A 19,213-nucleotide genomic window follows, 5' to 3' on the forward strand; every position below is an offset into this window, starting at 1 on the left:
TATTCTATTCTAACGTCTTTTCCCTGGTTAAAAAAAAAAACCCACAATAACAGAGCTTTCAATGATACAAACAACTTTTTATTGAAAGGGAAAAGTTTGCATTTGGCATGCTTTTGATTAATGTGACTTTTGCTGTTGTATGCACACTGATAATTTTTCTAACCTTGGCTCGTACTTAGTAAGTTTGAGAACAACACATGCAGCACTCAAGTCGTCTGTTATTCTGTTTCTGGTGTCGGATTTGATATAATTCAAAGCTGAAAACAGCTGCTCACAAGCGTAAGATGATCCAAACAAAGTAAGGAAAGCAACGCCAAGTGCTTTCATTGACTTAAAATTATTCGGCAGGGAATTCCACACTTTAAGGATTTCATTTTCAGAAGTAACTGCGTCAGAACTAACTGTGGTGTCCTTTGCCATCCTTTCTATCTTCTCAAGTGTTTCACGCAGGCCGTAGAATTTATTTTTCCACATAGAGCTTTCTTGAAATTCCAATAGCTCCATTTCCAGATTTTCTAAATCTAACCAGTGTACGCAGGAAAGATCAAGTTCTTCAAATTCGGCTTTATCTGGAGAAGTAAGAAAACACAGGGTTGTCTCCATCTTACGGAAGTGTAAAAATCTGTTTCTGAAATTCACCTTTGCAGCTGCTACAATGCTAGAAAATTCCTTGTAGATTTCCTGATGGCTTGTAGGATTGTCTGCAAAGGTTGTAAAATTTTCTAAATGCATTTTTAGATTGGGAAAATATTTCAGCTGCCCACTTTCAAGGTCTCTCTCAAAAACCTGCAGTTTTCTCTCAAATGTTTTGATATCGCAAAACATCCTTTCTGCCGTTTTCCCTACCCCTTGCAGTTGTTTGTTCAGTACATTGAAGTGTACTGTAAAATCTGTAAAAAACATGAGGTTGGTAAGCCAGGCCGTATGAGTGAGCTGTGGATATTCCTGCCCTTTTTCACTCATAAACAGACTAATTTCATCCAAGCAGGCTACAAATCTCTCCAGGACTCGTCCTCTGCTCAGCCACCGGACATTATTGTACATAAGTAAACAATTATACTGTGCCTGAACTTCATCAAGAAGTGCTTTAAACTGTGGAAAATTCTGAGCATGAGCCATGATGTAATTCACCATTTTTGTGACGTCTTTGAGGACATCGTCAAATTTTTTGCTGCTTTCCCTCGGACAAAGAGCTTCTTGATGTATGATACAATGGAACTGAATGACTTGATGTTTTGTTTCTTTAACAAAGAACTGTACGAAACCAGATGCTGCCCCCACTATAGAAGGTGCCCCATCGCTCGTAATTGAAACCACTTTTTCTGGTCTTACGCCTTGTGACGAAAAAGCCTCCATCACAGCATTGTAGATATCTTTCCCTTGTGTTCCTTCAGGCAAAGACACCAGTTTCACCAGCTCTTCTCTCATGATGTCACCAGCAGCGTAACGCAAAATTACCGCCAGCCTGGCATGATTATTTACGTCTGTGCTTTCATCCAAGCACATGGAGTAACAGGCTGCCTTTTGTAAGTCAGTGGCGAGTTGCTGACCGACATCGCTTGCCATGCGCCGGACTCGATCTTTAACAGTATTTCTGCTAAGTGGCACCTCAGAGATGCGTTTCATAATTTTATCCCTGTTTGGGAAATCATGAAAAAGGGAATTACACCTAGACAACATGGCCGTTTTGATAATATCCCCATCGGAGAGAGGCTTGCCATGTTTTGCTATGCAGAGTGAAATTTGAAAACTGGCAGCTGTCAGATGATTTGTTTTGGAAAGATAGTTGGAAAAAGTAAGAGACTGGGAATGATATTTCCTCAATTTCCCTTCAATAAACTCTTTTCTTTCAGTTGCACCAAGTTCGGCAACGCTTTTGTGTTTGGTGTCAAAGTGCCGTCTGACGCTTGATGTGCGACACACAACACTTTCGTTGCACAAAGTACACAACGCTTTCCCACTGCGTTCAATCACTCCAAATGACTTCGTCCAGGCCTCTTGGAATGCTCTTCCACTGTCTGTTTTTGCTTTTTTTGCTGCACTCATTTTTGGGTGTTCAAGACTTGGAGCCTACAAAAAACACAAATTATTTTTAAAAAGTGAAGCATCCAATAAAAATCTATCCCTGTACTAAAAATAGCTAACACTATTAGTTAACACTAAAGAAATGAATCAACAGACTACAGCAGTGGTTCTCAGCTGGGGTTCCTTTTGAATTTGCTGACCGCCAGCCAGGGGGGGAAATCCAGCAGGTTCTGACAGGTTCCGGAGAACCGGTAGCGGAAATTTTGAGTAGTTCAGAGAACTGGGAAATGCCACCTCTGGCTGGCCCCAGAGTGGGGTGGGAATGGAGATTTTGCAGTATCCTTCCCCTGGAGTGGGGTGGGAACGGAGATTTTGCAGTATCCTTTCCCTGGAGTGGGGTGGGAATGGAGATTTTGCAGTATCCTTCCTCTGCCACGCCCACCAAGCCACGCCCACCTCTGGGAACTGGGAAATGCCACCTCTGGCTGGCCCCAGAGTGGGGTGGGAATGGAGATTTTGCAGTATCCTTTCCCTGGAGTGGGGTGGGAATGGAGATTCTGCAGTATCCTTTCCCTGGAGTGGGGTGGGAATGGAGATTTTGCAGCATCCTTTCCCTGGAGTGGGGTGGGAATGGAGATTTTGCAGTATCCTTCCCCTGGAGTGGGGTGGGAATGGAGATTTTGCAGCATCCTTTCCCTGGAGTGGGGTGGGAATGGAGATTTTGCAGTATCCTTTCCCTGGAGTGGGGTGGGAATGGAGATTTTGCAGTATCCTTCCTCTGCCATGCCCACCAAGCCACGCCCACCTCTGGGAACTGGGAAATGCCACCTCTGGCTGGCCCCAGAGTGGGGTGGGAATGGAGATTCTGCAGTATCCTTTCCCTGGAGTGGGGTGGGAATGGAGATTTTGCAGCATCCTTTCCCTGGAGTGGGGTGGGAATGGAGATTCTGCAGTATCCTTTCCCTGGAGTGGGGTGGGAATGGAGATTTTGCAGCATCCTTTCCCTGGAGTGGGGTGGGAATGGAGATTTTGCAGTATCCTTCCCCTGGAGTGGGGTGGGAATGGAGATTTTGCAGCATCCTTTCCCTGGAGTGGGGTGGGAATGGAGATTTTGCAGTATCCTTTCCCTGGAGTGGGGTGGGAATGGAGATTTTGCAGTATCCTTCCTCTGCCATGCCCACCAAGCCACGCCCACCTCTGGGAACTGGGAAATGCCACCTCTGGCTGGCCCCAGAGTGGGGTGGGAATGGAGATTCTGCAGTATCCTTTCCCTGGAGTGGGGTGGGAATGGAGATTTTGCAGCATCCTTTCCCTGGAGTGGGGTGGGAATGGAGATTTTGCAGTATCCTTCCCCTGGAGTGGGGTGGGAATGGAGATTTTGCAGCATCCTTTCCCTGGAGTGGGGTGGGAATGGAGATTTTGCAGCATCCTTTCCCTGGAGTGGGGTGGGAATGGAGATTTTGCAGTATCCTTTCCCTGGAGTGGGGTGGGAATGGAGATTTTGCAGTATCCTTTCCCTGGAGTGGGGTGTGAATGGAGATTTTGCAGTATCCTTCCTCTGCCATGCCCACCAAGCCACGCCCACCTCTGGGAACTGGGAAATGCCACCTCTGGCTGGCCCTAGAGTGGGGTGGGAATGGAGATTTTGCAGTATCCTTTCCCTGGAGTGGGGTGGGAATGGAGATTCTGCAGTATCCTTTCCCTGGAGTGGGGTGGGAATGGAGATTTTGCAGTATCCTTCCCCTGCCACACCCACCAAGCCACGCCCACCAAACCACACCACGCCCACCAAGCACGCCCACAGAACTGGTAGTAAAAAAATATTGGATTTCACCACTGGTTTCTCCTTAATGTTAAATTAAAGGTAATTTTAAAGGGTTGTGGCAGGTTTGGTATTTCCCTTTGCGGTGGTGGGTCTGTGGGAAGAGGAAACCTGGGTTGCAGGGCTGGGCTGGGTAGAATTGGGGGGGCAAAGCCTGGAGCCGTCCCTCCTGGTGGGGCTGGGAAATAAGGAAATAAGGGAAAGGGGACCTTTGGAGGTTGGGTAACAGAAGCTGCCCCTCTGCCCCACACTCTCCCCATGAGGGGTTTGGTTGAACAAAGGAATTGGAACATCTTAAGGCAGGGTTGTTCCATTGTCATTTCTTGTTACTGCTAAGGGTACTTGTAGGGTTTGTTAATCAATTTAGGGTTTGGCAATTTATATATATTTTTTTTGAATTTTGCTTGGAGGCAAATGCAGCCCTTCCTTGTGAGGAAAACAAAGCAGAAAGTCCTCCAAAATGCATTATTGGGGATATTCCAAGTGCTCGATGGAAATCGAATCCCATATTTGACATCTAATAAGGGTGACATAGCAGTATTTGAGGGGCTACCACAAAGAAGGGGTTTAACGTGAGTGTAAGAGTGCGGCCGCGTGGGTTGTGATGGGAGAATCCCGATACTCCCATGTAACACCCCTCCTGCGCGACCTGCATTGGTTACCGGTTGCCCTCCGGGTGAGATTCAAGGTGCTGGTGATGACCTATAAACCCCTACATGGCTTAGGCCCAGGATATTTAGCGGACAACATCCCATCGCCTGGTTCGCGCCCATAGGGAGGGCCTGCTCAGGGTGCCGTCAGCGAGACAATGTCGGCTGGCGGCCCCCAGGGGTAGAGCCTTCTCTGTGGGCGCGCCCACCCTCTGGAATCAACTTCCTTTGGGGCTTCGGCTGGCCCCTGACCTTCACACCTTTCGCCGCGAATTAAAAACTTGGTTATTCAAGTCCCCCGGCCTGGACTGATGGGGTTTTTTACGGGTTTTTAATGATATCTGATTTAATTAGGCATTTTAACTTGCATTATGGATTGTGGTTTTGTTGTTGTGAGCCGCCCTGAGTCCGTTGGAGATAGGGCGGCATATAAGCCTAATAAAATTAAAATAAAAATAAAAATAAAATAAACTTGCCTCCAGAAGGGGTGGGGGGCTCCATAAGAAAAGACTGGACAGCCACTTGTCTGGAATGGTATAGAGTCTCCTGCTTGAACAGGGGGTTGGACTAGAAGACCTCCAAGATCCCTGCCAGCCCTACTCTGATTGATTGAATTGATTGAAGGGGCGTCAAACCTATTCTCCAAAGCCAGGGATGAAATGCTCCTGGTTCGGATCGGATCACCCGATCCGGTAGCGATGGTGGCGGGTGGTTTGGAGAACCGGTAGCAAAAGTCCCTGCCCCCCCCCATGCCCAGCTGAGTCATACGATCATCAGAGGCTTTTTTTTTTTTACTTTTAAAAGCATTTTTTTCTACAACCTCTTCCGAGGAAAAAATGCTTTTAAAAGTTTTTTTTAAAAAGCCTCTGATGATCACGTGGTTCAGCTGGGATCATCAGAGGCTTTTCAAAGCATTTTTTTCTGCAACCTCTTGGCCGAAGAGGTAGTAAAAAAAATGCTTTGAAAAGTCTCTGACGTTCCCAGCTGAGTTGCCTGATCGGCAGAGGCTTTTCAAAGCATTAGAAAAAATGCTTTTAAAAGTTAAAAAAAAAAGCCTCTAATGATCGCGCGGCTCAGCTGGGATCATCAGAGGCTTTTCAAAGCATTTTTTTCTGCAACCTCTTGGCCGAAGAGGTGGTAAAAAAAATGCTTTGAAAAGTCTCTGACGTTCCCAGCTGAGTTGCCTGATCGGCAGAGGCTTTTCAAAGCATTAGAAAAAATGCTTTTAAAAGTTAAAAAAAAAAGCCTCTAATGATCGCGCGGCTCAGCTGGGATCATCAGAGGCTTTTCAAAGCATTTTTTTCTGCAACCTCTTGGCCGAAGAGGTGGTAAAAAAAATGCTTTGAAAAGTCTGCCTCATCGGCAGAGAGGTATTTTTTTAAAAAATACCTCTCTGCCGATCAGGCAACTCAGCTGGGATCGTCAGAGAGGCTTTTTAAAAAACACCTCTCTGACGATCCCAGCTGAGTTGCCTGATCGGCAGAGGCTTTTCAAAGCATTAGAAAAAATGCTTTGAAAAGTTTTTTTTAAAAAAAGTTGGCCACGCCCACCCAGTCACATTACCCCCCAACCAAGCCACGCCCACAAAACCGGTAGTAACAAATTTTACATTTCACCCCTGTCCAAAGCACCTGAAGGCAGGACACCTGAAGGCAACGGATGGTAACTAATCAAGGAGAGAAGCAACCTAGAATTAAAGGGGAAGATGTCCTGACAGCTAGAACTTATTAATCAAGAGCCTTGGTGGTGCAGCAGACTAAAGTGCTGTTAACTAGCACCAGCTGCCTGCAATTACTGCAAGTTCGAATCTCACCAGGCTCAAGGTTGAGTCAGCCTTCCATCCTTTTGAGGTAGGTAAAATGAGGACCTGGATTGTGGGGGCAATAAGCTGACTTTGTATAAAAAAGAACATCACTTGGGGGGGGCGAAAGCCCTACTAAGCAGGTATATACAAAGGTATGAAGGCCATTGCTTAACGCATTGTAAGCCGCCCTGAGTCTTCGGAGAAGGGCGGCATATAAATTGAACAAACAAACAAACAAATAAGAGAAACGACTCACCTCCAGAAGTTGCGGCTGCTCCAATATTGGAAATGTCAAAGAAAAGATTGGACAGCCATTGGTCTGAAATAGTAGAGGTTTCCTGCCTGAGCAGGAGTGGTGGTGGTGAGTTGGACTGGAAGACAGACCTCCAAGATCCCTTCCAACTCTGCTATCCTGCTCTTTTCCTTAGGTGGGCCAAAGCACTTGGGAGCTTCGGCTTCAGAATCTGTCCTTCCAAAGAACAATCAGGGTTGATTTCCTTTTAGGGTTACCTGATTGCATCTCCTTGCAGTCCCAGGGACTCCCCCACCAAGAGTCTTCTCCAAGCACCGCGCCTGGAAAGCAATATCAGATGAGCCTTGGTAGTACAGTGGTCTAAAGCACCCTGTTATTAAGACCAGCTGCCTGCAATTACTGCAGGTTCGAATCTCGCCAGGCTCAAGGTTGACTCAGCCTTCCATCCTTTCTAAGGTAGGTAAATTGAGGACCCAGTTTGTGGGGGCAATAAGCTGACTTTGTATAAAAATATACAAAAGGATGAAGGCTATTGCTTAGCGCATTGTAAGCTGCCCTGAGTCTCCGGAGAAGGGTGGCATATAAATCAAATTAAAAAAAAAAATATCAGAGGGCGACTTGCCACCCTTCTGCTCTTCCACCCATCGGTGGGTGGCAAGGCTGGTTGGTTGGTTGGTTGGTTCTGCAGCTTGGAAGCCCAGAGATGTGAAGTGTGTGTATAAATCACCTCCCCGGCCAGATTTCTGCCAGTCACTATTTTTCCTTTTCCGGCAGAGATCCTGAGGCTGAAGAGTTAAACTGATCGAGATCCACTTCCCAGAAGGGAAGGAGAGAAGCCATTGGAAGAAGGTGCGCACTTGTCACTTTGGGTGTGTGTGTTTCCTCTTCCTCTCCGGTTGGGGTGGGGAGGGGGGGAAGGGAAAGGAGGCATGCAGCTGGCCTTGCAAGAAGCCGAGGGGGAAATTCCCCCCCTCTCGAGCCGTGACGCTGGAAAGTCCGGGTAAAACGACAGCGGTGGATTCTTTGGAGGGGAGAAAAAGAGAGAGAGAGAGAGAGATGCTCTTTGCAGCAAACAGGGACGCGCGCCTTTGCAAAAAAACCCCTGGGGGGGAAAAAGCAGTGCGTGAGATCTTGCAAGCAAGTGGAAGGGAGAGGGGAAGCACTTCTCGACCCTTTTACACATTCCCCACGCACACCTTCAAAGACCCACACACATCCACACACGTTGCACACAAGGCGGTGTTTTTCCGCTGGAGGCGATTTAGCAAAGGTTAGGCAGCAATCCTTGCCAGGCACGATCCGCAAAGCGGCAGGTCTCCGGAAGGTGGCTGTTAACTACATCACCCAGCATCCCTGGGTCGGGGATCAGGGGGTTGAGAACCCTGCGGGAGCTAGTTATCAATCAATCAATTGATTGATTAATTGATTGATTTCTAGATTTTTTTAAAATTTGATTTCTATGCCGCCCTTCTCCGGAGACTCAGGGTGCGTTAAGCAATAGCCTTCATACTTTTGTATATTTATACAAAGTCAGCTTATTGCCCCCACAAACTGGGTCTTCAATTTACCTACCTTAGAAAGGATGGAAGGCTGAGTCAACCTTGAGCCTGGTGAGGTTCGAACTTACAGTAATTGCAGGCAGCTGGTGTTAATCACAATGCTATCAGTCTGCTGAGCCACCAGGCCCTTTGATAGTTAGCTAGTTGGAAATGAATGAATCTATCTATCTATCTATCTATCTATCTATCTATCTATCTATCTATCTATCTATCTATTATTATTTATTTATTAGTTTGATTTATATGCCGCCCTTCTCCGGAGACTCAGGGCGGCTTACAATGCTTTTAAGCAATAGCCTTCATACTTTTGTATATACCTGCTTAGTAGGGCTTTCAGGGGCCCCCCTAAGTGGTGTTCTATTTTATACAAAGTCAGCTTATTGCCCCCACAAACCGGGTCCTCATTTTACCTACCTGGAAAGGATGGAAGGATGAGTCAACCTTGAGCCTGGTGAGAATTGAACTCGCAGTAATTGCAGGCAGCTGGCAGCTAAATACTACTTTAACAGTAGTTTAGTCCATTGCACTACCAGGTTCCTCAACCAATCAATCAATAAATCAATATCAGGAGTGGGTCAGCTGCCCTGCTCTGGATTTGGTTGCATAGCGGGTGTCACAATGGGGGTTTGGACCAGTGGTGAGTTGCTCCCGGTTCCATCCGGTTCTCTAGAACCGGTAGTAAAAGCGGCGGGAAGCCCCGCCCACCCGCCAGGACGTCATAATTGACGATCTGCACATGCGCAGAAGCTTCTATCTATCTATAAAAGATAATATAAACTAATACAGGTAGTCCTCGATTCATGACCACAATTGAGCCAGCAATTTCTGGTCCTAAGTGAGACGTTTGTTAAGGGAGTTTTGCCCCCTTTTACTTCCTTTCTTGATACCGTTGTTAAGTCAATCATTTCAGTGAGTGTTAAGTGAATAGCCCGGTTGTTAAATGAATCTGGCTCCCCCCCATTGACTTTGCTTGTCATAAAGTTACAAAAGGGGATCAGATGACACTGTAACCGTCATAAATATGAACCAGCTGCCATGCATCTGAAGATTGATCATGTGACCATGGGGTTGCTGCAGTGCTCATAAGCGTGAAAAATTGTCATAAGTCATGCTGCTGTAACTTCGAATGGACATTAAATGAACTGCTGTAAGCCGAGGACTACCTGTAATATTAGCTAGCAATTTCTGCTTATGGAAGCAGGATTTTAAATCTTCCGGGAGTCCAGTGGCATAGTAGGAAGCTGAGGATGAAAACAGTTATTAAAATGGTAAGATAGGCTCATCTTGGCATAATTGTTCCTTGAAACCTCTTTTTCTTATCAGCTCTTCTTTTGGAGCAGCTTTGAATCAATGTTACCATGTAGGCCCAGACATCCTGGCTGTGATTGGAGTTGACAAATTACAGGTGGATAATTTAGCCTGGAAATATGTCCATCTTAACGAGCCTGTAATCCCTTGCATCAGAAGTGACTGAATGGAGCTGAGCGTTTCCTGGCTGGATGCCCTTCCTGATGCCTATGCGGAGTTCACAGCAGATATTTTCTTTTTGTGCCCAGAGAGAGAAATAACTGCTGCTACTAGGGTTGAACTCACAGACTCTTGACTGTGAGGTGAGAGCTCCACTTCTAGGCTACCGTGCCATTTGGAGATACATACATGTTTATTTCATGCTTATTTGCCTAGGCTGGTCTTTCCAATTAAAAACACGCTTCCAAACTTGTGTTTCTTCAGGAGGTGAAGGAAGCTGGTCATGAGACATAAAATAATGACGGAGAAAGGGAAAAATCCAGATGCAAAATCCGAAAGAGAATTGCAAGAAGGCCTCAAAGCCGGGGTGACCCAAGAGAAGGCAGCAAGAACAACGAAAGACCTCCAAGCTGGGAATGCAGAAGGTTTTGCAAAAATGGGGGGCTCCAGATCAGCCAAGAGTGAGGCAGGAGATCGGCGGTTGAAATATTTGGATCCCCGGGCAGCTTTGAAGGCAATGCAGTCCTCCAAGCAGGAGGAACTGATTTCTGAACCATGGGAGAATGCCAAGGCCTGCCTGGCTTCCTTGGAAGGAGCAGCTGAAACCTATTGGAGATACAAAGGACTGGTGGATCTCAGCAGAGAAACTCAAAGGGAGAATGAACAAACCAATGCTGCCAAGATGGACGACTACTGGAAGGTGGGCGAGGATGTCCTGAGAGAGGACTCGGCGGCCACTGACACCCAGCGAACCCTTTTCAGAGACTTCTGTTACCGAGACGCTGAGGGTCCCCGTGAGGCCTGCAGCCGTCTCTGGTACCTCTGCCACCGGTGGCTGAAGCCGGAGAGGCACACCAAGGAGCAGATCCTGGAGCTGGTGATCCTGGAGCAGTTCCTGGCCATCCTGCCCTCCGATCTCCAGAGGTGGGTCAAGGCTGCCGGGCCTCACACTTGTGACCAAGCGGTGGCCCTGGCTGAAGGCTTTACCTCAGGACGGCCACAGGAGGTGAGACTTTAGAGAAAGCTAACTTTGTAATGGGAGTATGCTAGGGCTGGGGAGGGGTCCAAGAATATGGAGGGAGTGGGAAGTTAACTGTTCCAAGTAGACCAATCTAGGAAACCAAAGTCCTGAAGGCCAATATGACTTTTATTATAGACCTGGTAATAGAATCTTGCAACTCTTGAGTGTGCCTTCACCTCTCTCCTTTTCACTGTGTGAGTGTCAGGGTTCCAAGTAATACACCCATAGCAAACAGAACTCCGAGGCAGGTAGATTCCTCAAAGAACAGTTTCATTGGATATATCATATTGGCACAGACTGGTGAAAACCGACTCTAAAGGTCCCCGCAGTTTTCACCTAATTAAAAGTAAACGTTTTCCCCTTTTCCCAAACAAACAGTCACATGGTCCAATCAGGGGGCTGTCCAGTTGCTTCGTAACATCACTCCTCCTTTCTTCAGCCACCGGTTGGCATGTCCTTGGTTCCCAGGGGAAAGTATTTTGTTTCGGCTACAAACCTCCAACTATCTCTATTCCCCACTCCCTCATCTCCATTGTGGCAACACCGAAGCCTCAAAGATGGCCTCAGTCAGGCCAGCTACAGAATTGACAGTGAGAACTAGCGAGAGAGTTGTCTGAGACGCTTTCTCAGATTACAGTTCTGGCCTGGACTTCAGTTTCTTTTATCGGACTGTTGCCTTAGTAGCAGCTGTTCCTCAAGCGTATTCCTTTTCTCCATTACAGATAGTCCGCGACTTAACAACCATTTTGTTTAGCGACCATTCGAAGTTGCAATGGCAGTGAAAAAAAGTGACTTACGACCATTTTTCACACTTAACGACGATTGTGACATTCCCCTTGGTCACATGATCCAAATTTGGGTGCTTAGCAACTGGCATGGATTTATGAGAGTTGTGGGGTCATGTAATCCCCATTGTAACCTCCTCAGCTGAATTCCGACAAGTAATTTCAACGGAGAAAACTGGATTCACTTAACGACGGTGTGACTCACCTAAGCACTGCAGTGATTCGCTTAACAACTATGCCAAAAAAAGGTTGTAAAATGGGACAGAATTCACTTAACAATTGCCTTGCTTAGCAACAGATGTTTCGGGCTTAATTGTGTTTGTTAAATTAAGGATTATCTGTAAATGGGAAGGCCACCTAAGAGACCTACAATTCTTTTGACCTGTGGTGTCACTTTATATGTCAGTAAAATGTGATATAAAAAAACCAGGTGGGGAACTATGGCCCTTTAATGACTTGTGGACTTCGACTCCCAGAATCCTCTGAGCCAGCCATGCTGGAATTCTGGGAGTTGAAGTCCACAAGTCATAAAGGGGCCATTGTTCCCCATCTCTGCTTTAAGGAATATGAACCCCCTTTCTTTCTGAGGAACATGTGTGATCTCTGGAAATGTGATGTGTCTTTTTTGTGGGGGAAGAAACTGGCATCCTCGCTTTGCGAAAAATCTCCCCAACCTACTTTCCGTTCTGTTTCTTGTTGCTAAAAATAAATTTTGGGGTTATTTCAGGGACCAGGTTTGGTGCAGGAGGTGGCTGTGGGGTTCTCCACGGCTGAGCGGCCTCTGTCAGGGGCTGGAGAGAGACAAGCCAGTGCCGTCGAGGTCAAGCAGGAGCAGGATGGTGATAGCGATTCAGAAGGTAAGGGCTTTTAGTTGGGTGGGCTTCAAAAATTTTAGCAAGGGTTTCTCTGCCCTGTTGCTGGGTAGGCGTGGCCATGGTGGGCGTGTTCTAGTCAGCTTCCTGCACCACAGCCGGGAAGGGGGGCCTTTTTGTCCTCCCCAGGCTTTGGAGGTTTTCCTCGAGCCTCCGGGAGTGCAAAAACGGCCTCCCCAGGCTCCGGAGATCCTCTGGAGACTGGAAACAGGCCCATTTCCAGTCTTCCGAACTTCTGATAGGCCTGTTTTTTCCCTTCCTGAGCCTCCGCACGTGCCCTGCACTTACCTACATCCAAAACGGGCTGCATGTGGACTCCTGGGAGGGGCGGCGTGGGGTGGGAGGGGCCAGCCAGGAGTGGGATTTGGAGGTTCTCTGAACTGCACAGAATCTTAGCTAGAGGTTCTCCCGAAGCCCCTGCTTGTGGTATGCTGCTGTCTCCAAGATGCCTGGATTTTCAGAAGTTGTTTTAAGCTGAACACCAGCCCTTCGGAGTAGGCCAGGTCAAGAAACAAATTGCAGGATTCTGGTAGGATAAACTAACAAAACCGTGGAAGCCTGTTCCAAACCCTTACTGCTCTTTTTTAAGGATAACAAGGCAGGGCTGTTGTAAGTCTCTCTCCTGCTTTCTATTTACTCAGGGCTGAGCAACAGTTCCTACTCTCCAGCTTGTTTCTCAGAGCTAAATTATTCTGTGTCGGGAAATTTTATCAGTTAAGCATACAGCTAATCCTCAATTTATAACCATTCATTTAGTCAGCACTTGAAGTTACAGCAGTGTTCTGCCCCAGCTACGGACCCCAAAGAACGCAGCACACACAAAGTCTGTATAAACCTTAGTTTACTAAATTAAATCAGTCTTTTGCAAACAAAGCCTGTTAATTAACTTTCTTAACAGCCTACAAGAATCCAAAGAATAAATAATCGTAATCTTACTATGGTTGGCAGAAAGCCCAGAAGCAATTTGCAGGAAACTGATAAGAGCATTAAGATCAAGACACGAAGGAGAGTGAACGAAGTTGTTCCCTGCAAATTGCCTCAGTCATCATCCTTCCTTAAATAGGCTAAGGGAGTGGCCAATTACTCCCAAGTCTTACTCTCGAGGAGACTTCCTCCTGAGGAGCCACTCCTGCCTTTTGGCAGCTCTGCGCGGCCATACATCGAAAAGAGGCTCCTTCTCTTCTTCCTCTTCACTTATGGGAGGTTCTGAAGGCCCTGGCTGAATCCCTGCCTCTGGCACCACATCTTCTCCAGCCTCCTCATTGTCTGACTCAAGCGCCAGCTGCACAGGCTGCTGGCGCAACACCACACCAGCCTCCTTGCTGTCAGAATCAGCTACTAGCTGCACAGGCCGCTGACGGGCCACAACAAGCAGTACTAAAAAAAGTGACTTATGACTATTTGTCACACTTCTAACCATTGCAGCATCTCCCGTGGTCATGTGATCAAAATTCAGGCACTGGATAACTCGTTCATATTTATGATGATTGTAGCATCCCAGGGTCACGTCATTACCTTTTGTGACCTTCTGAGAAGCAAAGTCAATGGAGAAGCCAGATTCACTTCACAACTGTGTAACTATAGCACTAGCACTAGCACTTAGACTTATATACCACTTCACAGTGCCCCCAACAATCTGGGTCCTCATTTTACCGACCTCGGAAGGATGGAAGGCTGAGTCAACCTTGAGCCGGGCAGGATCGAACTGTTGAACTGCTGGCAGCCGGCAGTCAGCAGAATGAGCCTGCAATACTGCATTCTAACCACTGCGCCACCATGGCTCTTAACAACTGCAGTGAACTAACTTAACAACTGCAGTGAATTCACCTAACAATTGTGGCAAGAAGGGTCGTAAAATGAGGCAAAGCTCACTTGACAACTGTCTCGCTGAGCACTGAAAATTTTGGATTCAATTGTCATAGTTTAAGGACTATCTATACATTTGTGATTGCTTCACTCTTCATGCATGTGGGTGAACAGAATAATTCTGAAATCTGAGAGGAGGTTGTGACCATTTATTGCACCTTTATAAAAAGTTAGGGTTCAGCCCCTTTCCCATCATCCTTTTCATGCAACCGGTTCTTTGTCATATTCTAATGCAGTGCCTCTCAAGTTTGGCTAATTGAAGATGGGGGGACGGCAACTCCATGGCTGGCTGGGGAATGCTGAGAGTTGAAGTCTACCCATCTACAAGTTGCCAAGGTTGAGAAACATGTTTTAACGCAGAGGTCTCCAAACTTGGCAATTTTAAGACTTACGGACTTCAACTCCCAGAATTCCTTAGGCAACCATGTTGGCTGGGGAATTCTGGGAATTGAAGTCCACAAGTCTTAAAAGTTGCCATGTTTGGAGACCCTGGTTCTAATGGAATGGAGTAGGTGGGATTTTATTTTTTTTTTAATCATCCGAGCTTGGAACAAAATATTTCCTACATTATAGTTGAGAAACTGCTTGGAACCATCTGACTGGCCAGTTTGAAAATGGGACATTAGAATGTTGATGTGGTAGCCGTGCTCTGCTTGGATTCTTGAGTAACCCTTTTCCCTCTATGCTCCCCACAGATGACAAGTGGGTGATTGAGACGAGGCAAGGGGATCTCCAGTTGGAAGACACCGAGCCAGTGAAATTGTGTGGGCCCTCCTTGCAAGAACCTTATTGGTCCGAAGAAGATGGAGATGCAGCTCTTGGGGATGGAGCTGACCAGAAGAATGAGGACAACCCAGGTCAAAACAGACCTGAAGGGCTTCCTCTAGCAGAAGAAGACGGGGACTCAAGTCAACCTGTTATGGTCCAAAGACGGCACAGAAGTCGAGAAAAGAAGACCTGTGCCGTGTGCGGCAAGACTTTCAGCCGGAGCACGGTGCTCGCTGCCCATCAGAGGACCCACACGGGCGAGAAGCCATTCATGTGCCAGAATTGTGGGAAATGCTTCAGCTTCAAGTCCACTCTGGTTGCCCACGAAAGGACCCACACGGGAGAGAGGCCTTACACCTGTGATCTGTGTGGGAAGAGCTTCACCGTCAGCTCAGTCCTCACCAGGCATTACCGAGTCCACATCGAAAAGAAACTCTTCAGCTGCTCCGAGTGTGACAAGAGCTTCACTCAGAAATCTCAGTTGCTCAACCATCAGAAGATCCACGTGAGGGAAAAGCCGTTCAAATGTGCCCAGTGTGGAGAAGGTTTCAGCCGGAGCTCCAGCCTCAAGAAACACGAGGGCTCCCACACGGGGGAGAAACCCTTCAAATGCCCCGATTGCGAGAAATCCTTCAACACGTCTTCCCAGCTGGTCAAGCACCACCGAGTCCACACCGGGGAGAGGCCCTACACATGTTCGGAGTGTGGGAAGAGCTTCAGCCAGTGGCAGATCCTGATGGTGCACCAAAGGACCCACACGGGCGAGAAACCCTTCAAGTGCGCCACCTGCGGGAAATGCTTCTCCGATCGGGCTGTCCACATTCGCCACCAGAAAGTCCACACAGGGGAGAGGCCTCATCAGTGCCCCACTTGCGGGAAGAGGTTCACCCACCGCACCGTCTTGGTGAAGCACCAGAAGATCCACGCCCGAGAAGCTCTGAACCTAGCCAAATTGCAAGATGAGCAGCAACGACACGAGGAAACTTCATAAAAGTTTGCAAGACGGGACGAATGCTCAACTTTGAAGGATACCGACGGGCGACGCTCTTCCCTGAGCCTTCCCTACCTTTTTTGGCTTCCAGATGCGTCAAGACCCATGGTCTTCCTGGCTTAAAAACAGATGGGAGTTGCAGTCCAATAAAGGAACTGGGTTGGCTTGATAGCACAGGATTCTGCTGTATTGTGCAAAGATGTATATGTATCAGATAATCAGTATGTCTACAACAGAGGTCTTCAAACATGGCATAGCTTGCTGGAGAATTCTGGGAGTTGAAGTCCACAAGTCTTAAAGCTGCCAAGTTTGAAGACCTCTGGTCTACAATCACACCGTGGCAAACGGTCACTTTCCCAGGGCTGAGCATGATGGGTTAGGCAACACTTTCTTTGACACACGTGGGGATCCTCCAGTGGGCCTACTCCTCCACCACTCCCCAGTCCCCTCATCTTCCATGTTGTGACTGTCTCTGTGTATGCACTTTTGTCTTCCTGATAAAAGTTGCCGGCGTTGTTGTCGAGTCTTGGCAAAGTCAACTTTTTCAAGATCTACTTTAGCTATGCACTACAGTGATAAAGAAAGCAGTTCATGAGGACAGATTAAGCCCCTCCCATTTGTGCACAGACATCAACTAGTAGTAGATAATGTATCCGATAGAGAAGCATCCTGTTTTAATTCAATTCCCCATCACAATGTTATTGTTTTTTTGCCACTGTTCTTTGGTTGTTGGTCCCCACGTTTCTGATTTTGGACACCAACATGCTGTTGTGTTTCTGTATTATAAGGATAAGAGGATAATGTATATCACAAAAACGGATTAAAGCAAAAATTAGAAGTGCCTCATAATTAGCCTGTCTGTAAGCTTGCCTTTCGGTTGTTAATGCAGTTGCTGTCAAATATAATGCTTTCATTGTCTATCCACTGCAAGATTAATGCGTCTTCTGCACGTTTCCAGCCAATAGAGTCCTGAGCGAGGGCCGTTTTTGAGTTTGTATTGGCAAGTGGAAGGAATAGACCATAATCTGCTACACCGGTCCAGTGCGGGTTGGCAGGTGTGATCGGTGTTAATCTGGGGTATCCATCATGGCCTGTTCACCTTGAGAGACCCTTCTGAATGTTGTTGTGACTCAGGCCCAAGTAAGTAGTAGGAAAATCAGTCAGTGAAAAAACAAATAAACTTTATTTGAACAGCTGAGAATTACTTCATTCCCAGCGTCGTTCAACTAAATTAAAGCAAATTCCTCCCAACACAAATTCCTCAGTCCTATCGCAGTCCTTGGTCCAATTAGGCAAACTGCCAAAGGCCTTTCTTGGCAAATGTTCAGAAGTCACAGATACAAAAATAAATACAAGACATAGATGAAGAAGACGACGAAGCTACCAATGTTGTTTTCCGGCAAAGCCCAAACGCCGTTGCTGGTCTGTTTTAAGACTTATGGGAGGGGCCAATCATCTCTTGGCCCTACTCCCGAGTTGTCCTCTTTGCTTGAGCTGCTCTTACCTTCTGGCAGCTCTTCTCATGCGTGCATTAGGAACAGGCTCCTCCTGTTCCTCTTCCTCACTCCTATCAGTCTCTGGAGGCTCTGAAGTCCACACCTCACTCCCCGATGGCCCTGGCCCCATCTCTGCCTCTGACCCTGAGCCCTCATCCAGGCCTTCCCCAGCCTCCAGGACTGGCCCATGTTCTTCCTCAGCCTTGGTGGTGGTGGTGGGGTAATGTGACTGGGTGGGCCTGGCCAACTTTTTGTTTTTAAACTTTTCAAAGCATTTTTTCTAATGCTTTGAAAAGCCTCTGCCGATCAAGCAACTCAGCTGGGATCGTCAGAGACTTTTCAAAGCATTTTTTTTACCACCTCTTCGGCCAAGAGGTTGCAGAAAAAAAATGCTTTGAAAAGCCTCTGACGGTCCCAGCTGAGCCGCACGATCATCAGAGGCTTTTTTAAAAAAACTTTTAAAAGCATTTTTTCGTCGGAAGAGGTTGTAGAAAAAATGTTTTTAAAAGTAAAAAAAAAAAAAAAGCCTCTGATGATCATGTGGCTCAGCTGGACATTGTGGGGGGAGGGGGGCGCAGGGAATTTTTGCTACCGGTTCTCCGAACCACCTGCTGCCATCGCTACCGGATCGGACGATCCGGTCCGAACCGGGAGCATTTCACCCCTGTCCTGGGGTCATATGATCAGCTTCTGCTCCCGTCTGATAAGCAAAGTCAATGAGGAATCCAGATTTACTTCTCCACTGTGTGACTCACTTAACAAATGCGGAGATTCACTTAACAATAGCGGCAAGAAACGTTGCAAAACTCACTTAACAAATGTTTCCCTTTCAGCCGCGGTGGTGCAGTGCTTAAGAGTGCAGTGTTGCAGGCTACTTCTGCTGACTGCCGGCTGCCTGCAGTTTGGCAGTTCGAATCTCACCAGGCTCAAGGTTGACTCAGCCTTCCATCCTTCAGTAAAATGAGGACCCAGATTGTTGGGGGGGCAATATGCTGACACTGTAAACCGCTTAGAGAGGGATGTAAAGCACTATGAAGCAGTATATAAGTCTAAGTCAGTGGGTCTCAACCTTCCTAATGCCGCGACCCTTTAATACAGTTCCTCATGTTGTGGTGACTCCCAACCATAAAATTATTCCTAAGACCATTGAAAAAATGTGTTTTCCGATGGTCTTAGGCGACCCCTGTGAAAGGGTTGTTCGACCCCCAAAGGGGTCCCGACCCACAGGTTGAGAACCACTGGTCTAAGTGCTATTGCTATTAACAAATGTTTCACTTAGTAATCTAAATTTTGGGCTCAAAATTTATAGAATCCACCCTGGCTGGGATGCTGGAAAAAAAACAAACCAATAAATTCTCCTCCCCCTTACATAATCGTATTTTCTGAATTATGGTGTAATATTTCAGAGAGGGGGCAGCCATGGGAAGATAACATAGAAGTTCAGGCTGAATTTACACAACAGTAGTCTTTTTTTTTTTAAAAAAACCCACCGGTTATGGAGTTGGAAGGAACTTGGAGGTCTTCTAGTCCAACCCCCTGCTCAGGCAGGAAACCCAATGCCATTTCAGCCAAATGGTTGTCCAATCTCTTCTTAAAAATCTCCAGTGCTGGAGCATTCACAACTTCTGGAGGCAAGTTGTTCCACTGGTTAATTGTTCTGTCAGGAAATTTCTCCTCAGTTCTAGGTTGCTTCTCTCCTTGATTAGTTTCCACCCATTGCTTCTTGTCCTGCCTTCAGGGGCTTTGGAGAATAGTTTGACTCCCTCTTCTTTGTGGCAGCCCCTGAAATATTGGAACACAGCTATCATGTCTCCCCTAGTCCTTCTTTTCATTA

General features: G+C 47.0%; 2 protein-coding genes across 6 annotated transcripts; one reads left to right on the plus strand and one right to left on the minus strand.

Annotated features, from left to right (window-relative positions):
• Positions 1 to 56: 56 nt before the first annotated feature.
• On the minus strand, positions 57 to 7,471 carry LOC117674774 (general transcription factor II-I repeat domain-containing protein 2B-like). Its single transcript, XM_034432973.3, has 2 exons — positions 6,558 to 7,471; positions 57 to 2,070 (listed from the first exon to the last, which is right to left on the minus strand). The coding sequence occupies exon 2, from the start codon at positions 2,044 to 2,046 to the stop codon at positions 118 to 120; it is 1,929 nt and encodes a 642-aa protein (XP_034288864.1). The 5' UTR covers positions 2,047 to 2,070; positions 6,558 to 7,471; the 3' UTR covers positions 57 to 117.
• Positions 7,414 to 16,732, plus strand: LOC117674775 (uncharacterized). 5 transcript variants are annotated; one of them, XM_034432975.3, is made up of 5 exons: positions 7,414 to 7,554; positions 9,437 to 9,723; positions 9,845 to 10,586; positions 12,114 to 12,243; positions 14,820 to 16,732. In XM_034432975.3, the coding sequence occupies exons 3-5, from the start codon at positions 9,864 to 9,866 to the stop codon at positions 15,881 to 15,883; spliced, it is 1,917 nt and encodes a 638-aa protein (XP_034288866.1). In that variant the 5' UTR covers positions 7,414 to 7,554; positions 9,437 to 9,723; positions 9,845 to 9,863; the 3' UTR covers positions 15,884 to 16,732. The 5 variants fall into 5 exon arrangements, with proteins under 5 accessions (XP_034288866.1, XP_034288865.1, XP_060547216.1 ...); XM_060691232.2 differs by having other exon boundaries at positions 7,452 to 7,554; positions 9,578 to 9,723; XM_034432974.3 differs by lacking the exon at positions 9,437 to 9,723 and having other exon boundaries at positions 7,420 to 7,554.
• Positions 16,733 to 19,213: the final 2,481 nt, after the last annotated feature.

This window comes from Pantherophis guttatus, chromosome 2, assembly GCF_059756535.1.
Source record: "Pantherophis guttatus breed Tessera chromosome 2, ASM5975653v1, whole genome shotgun sequence".
Classification (NCBI taxonomy): Eukaryota; Metazoa; Chordata; class Lepidosauria; order Squamata; family Colubridae; genus Pantherophis; species Pantherophis guttatus.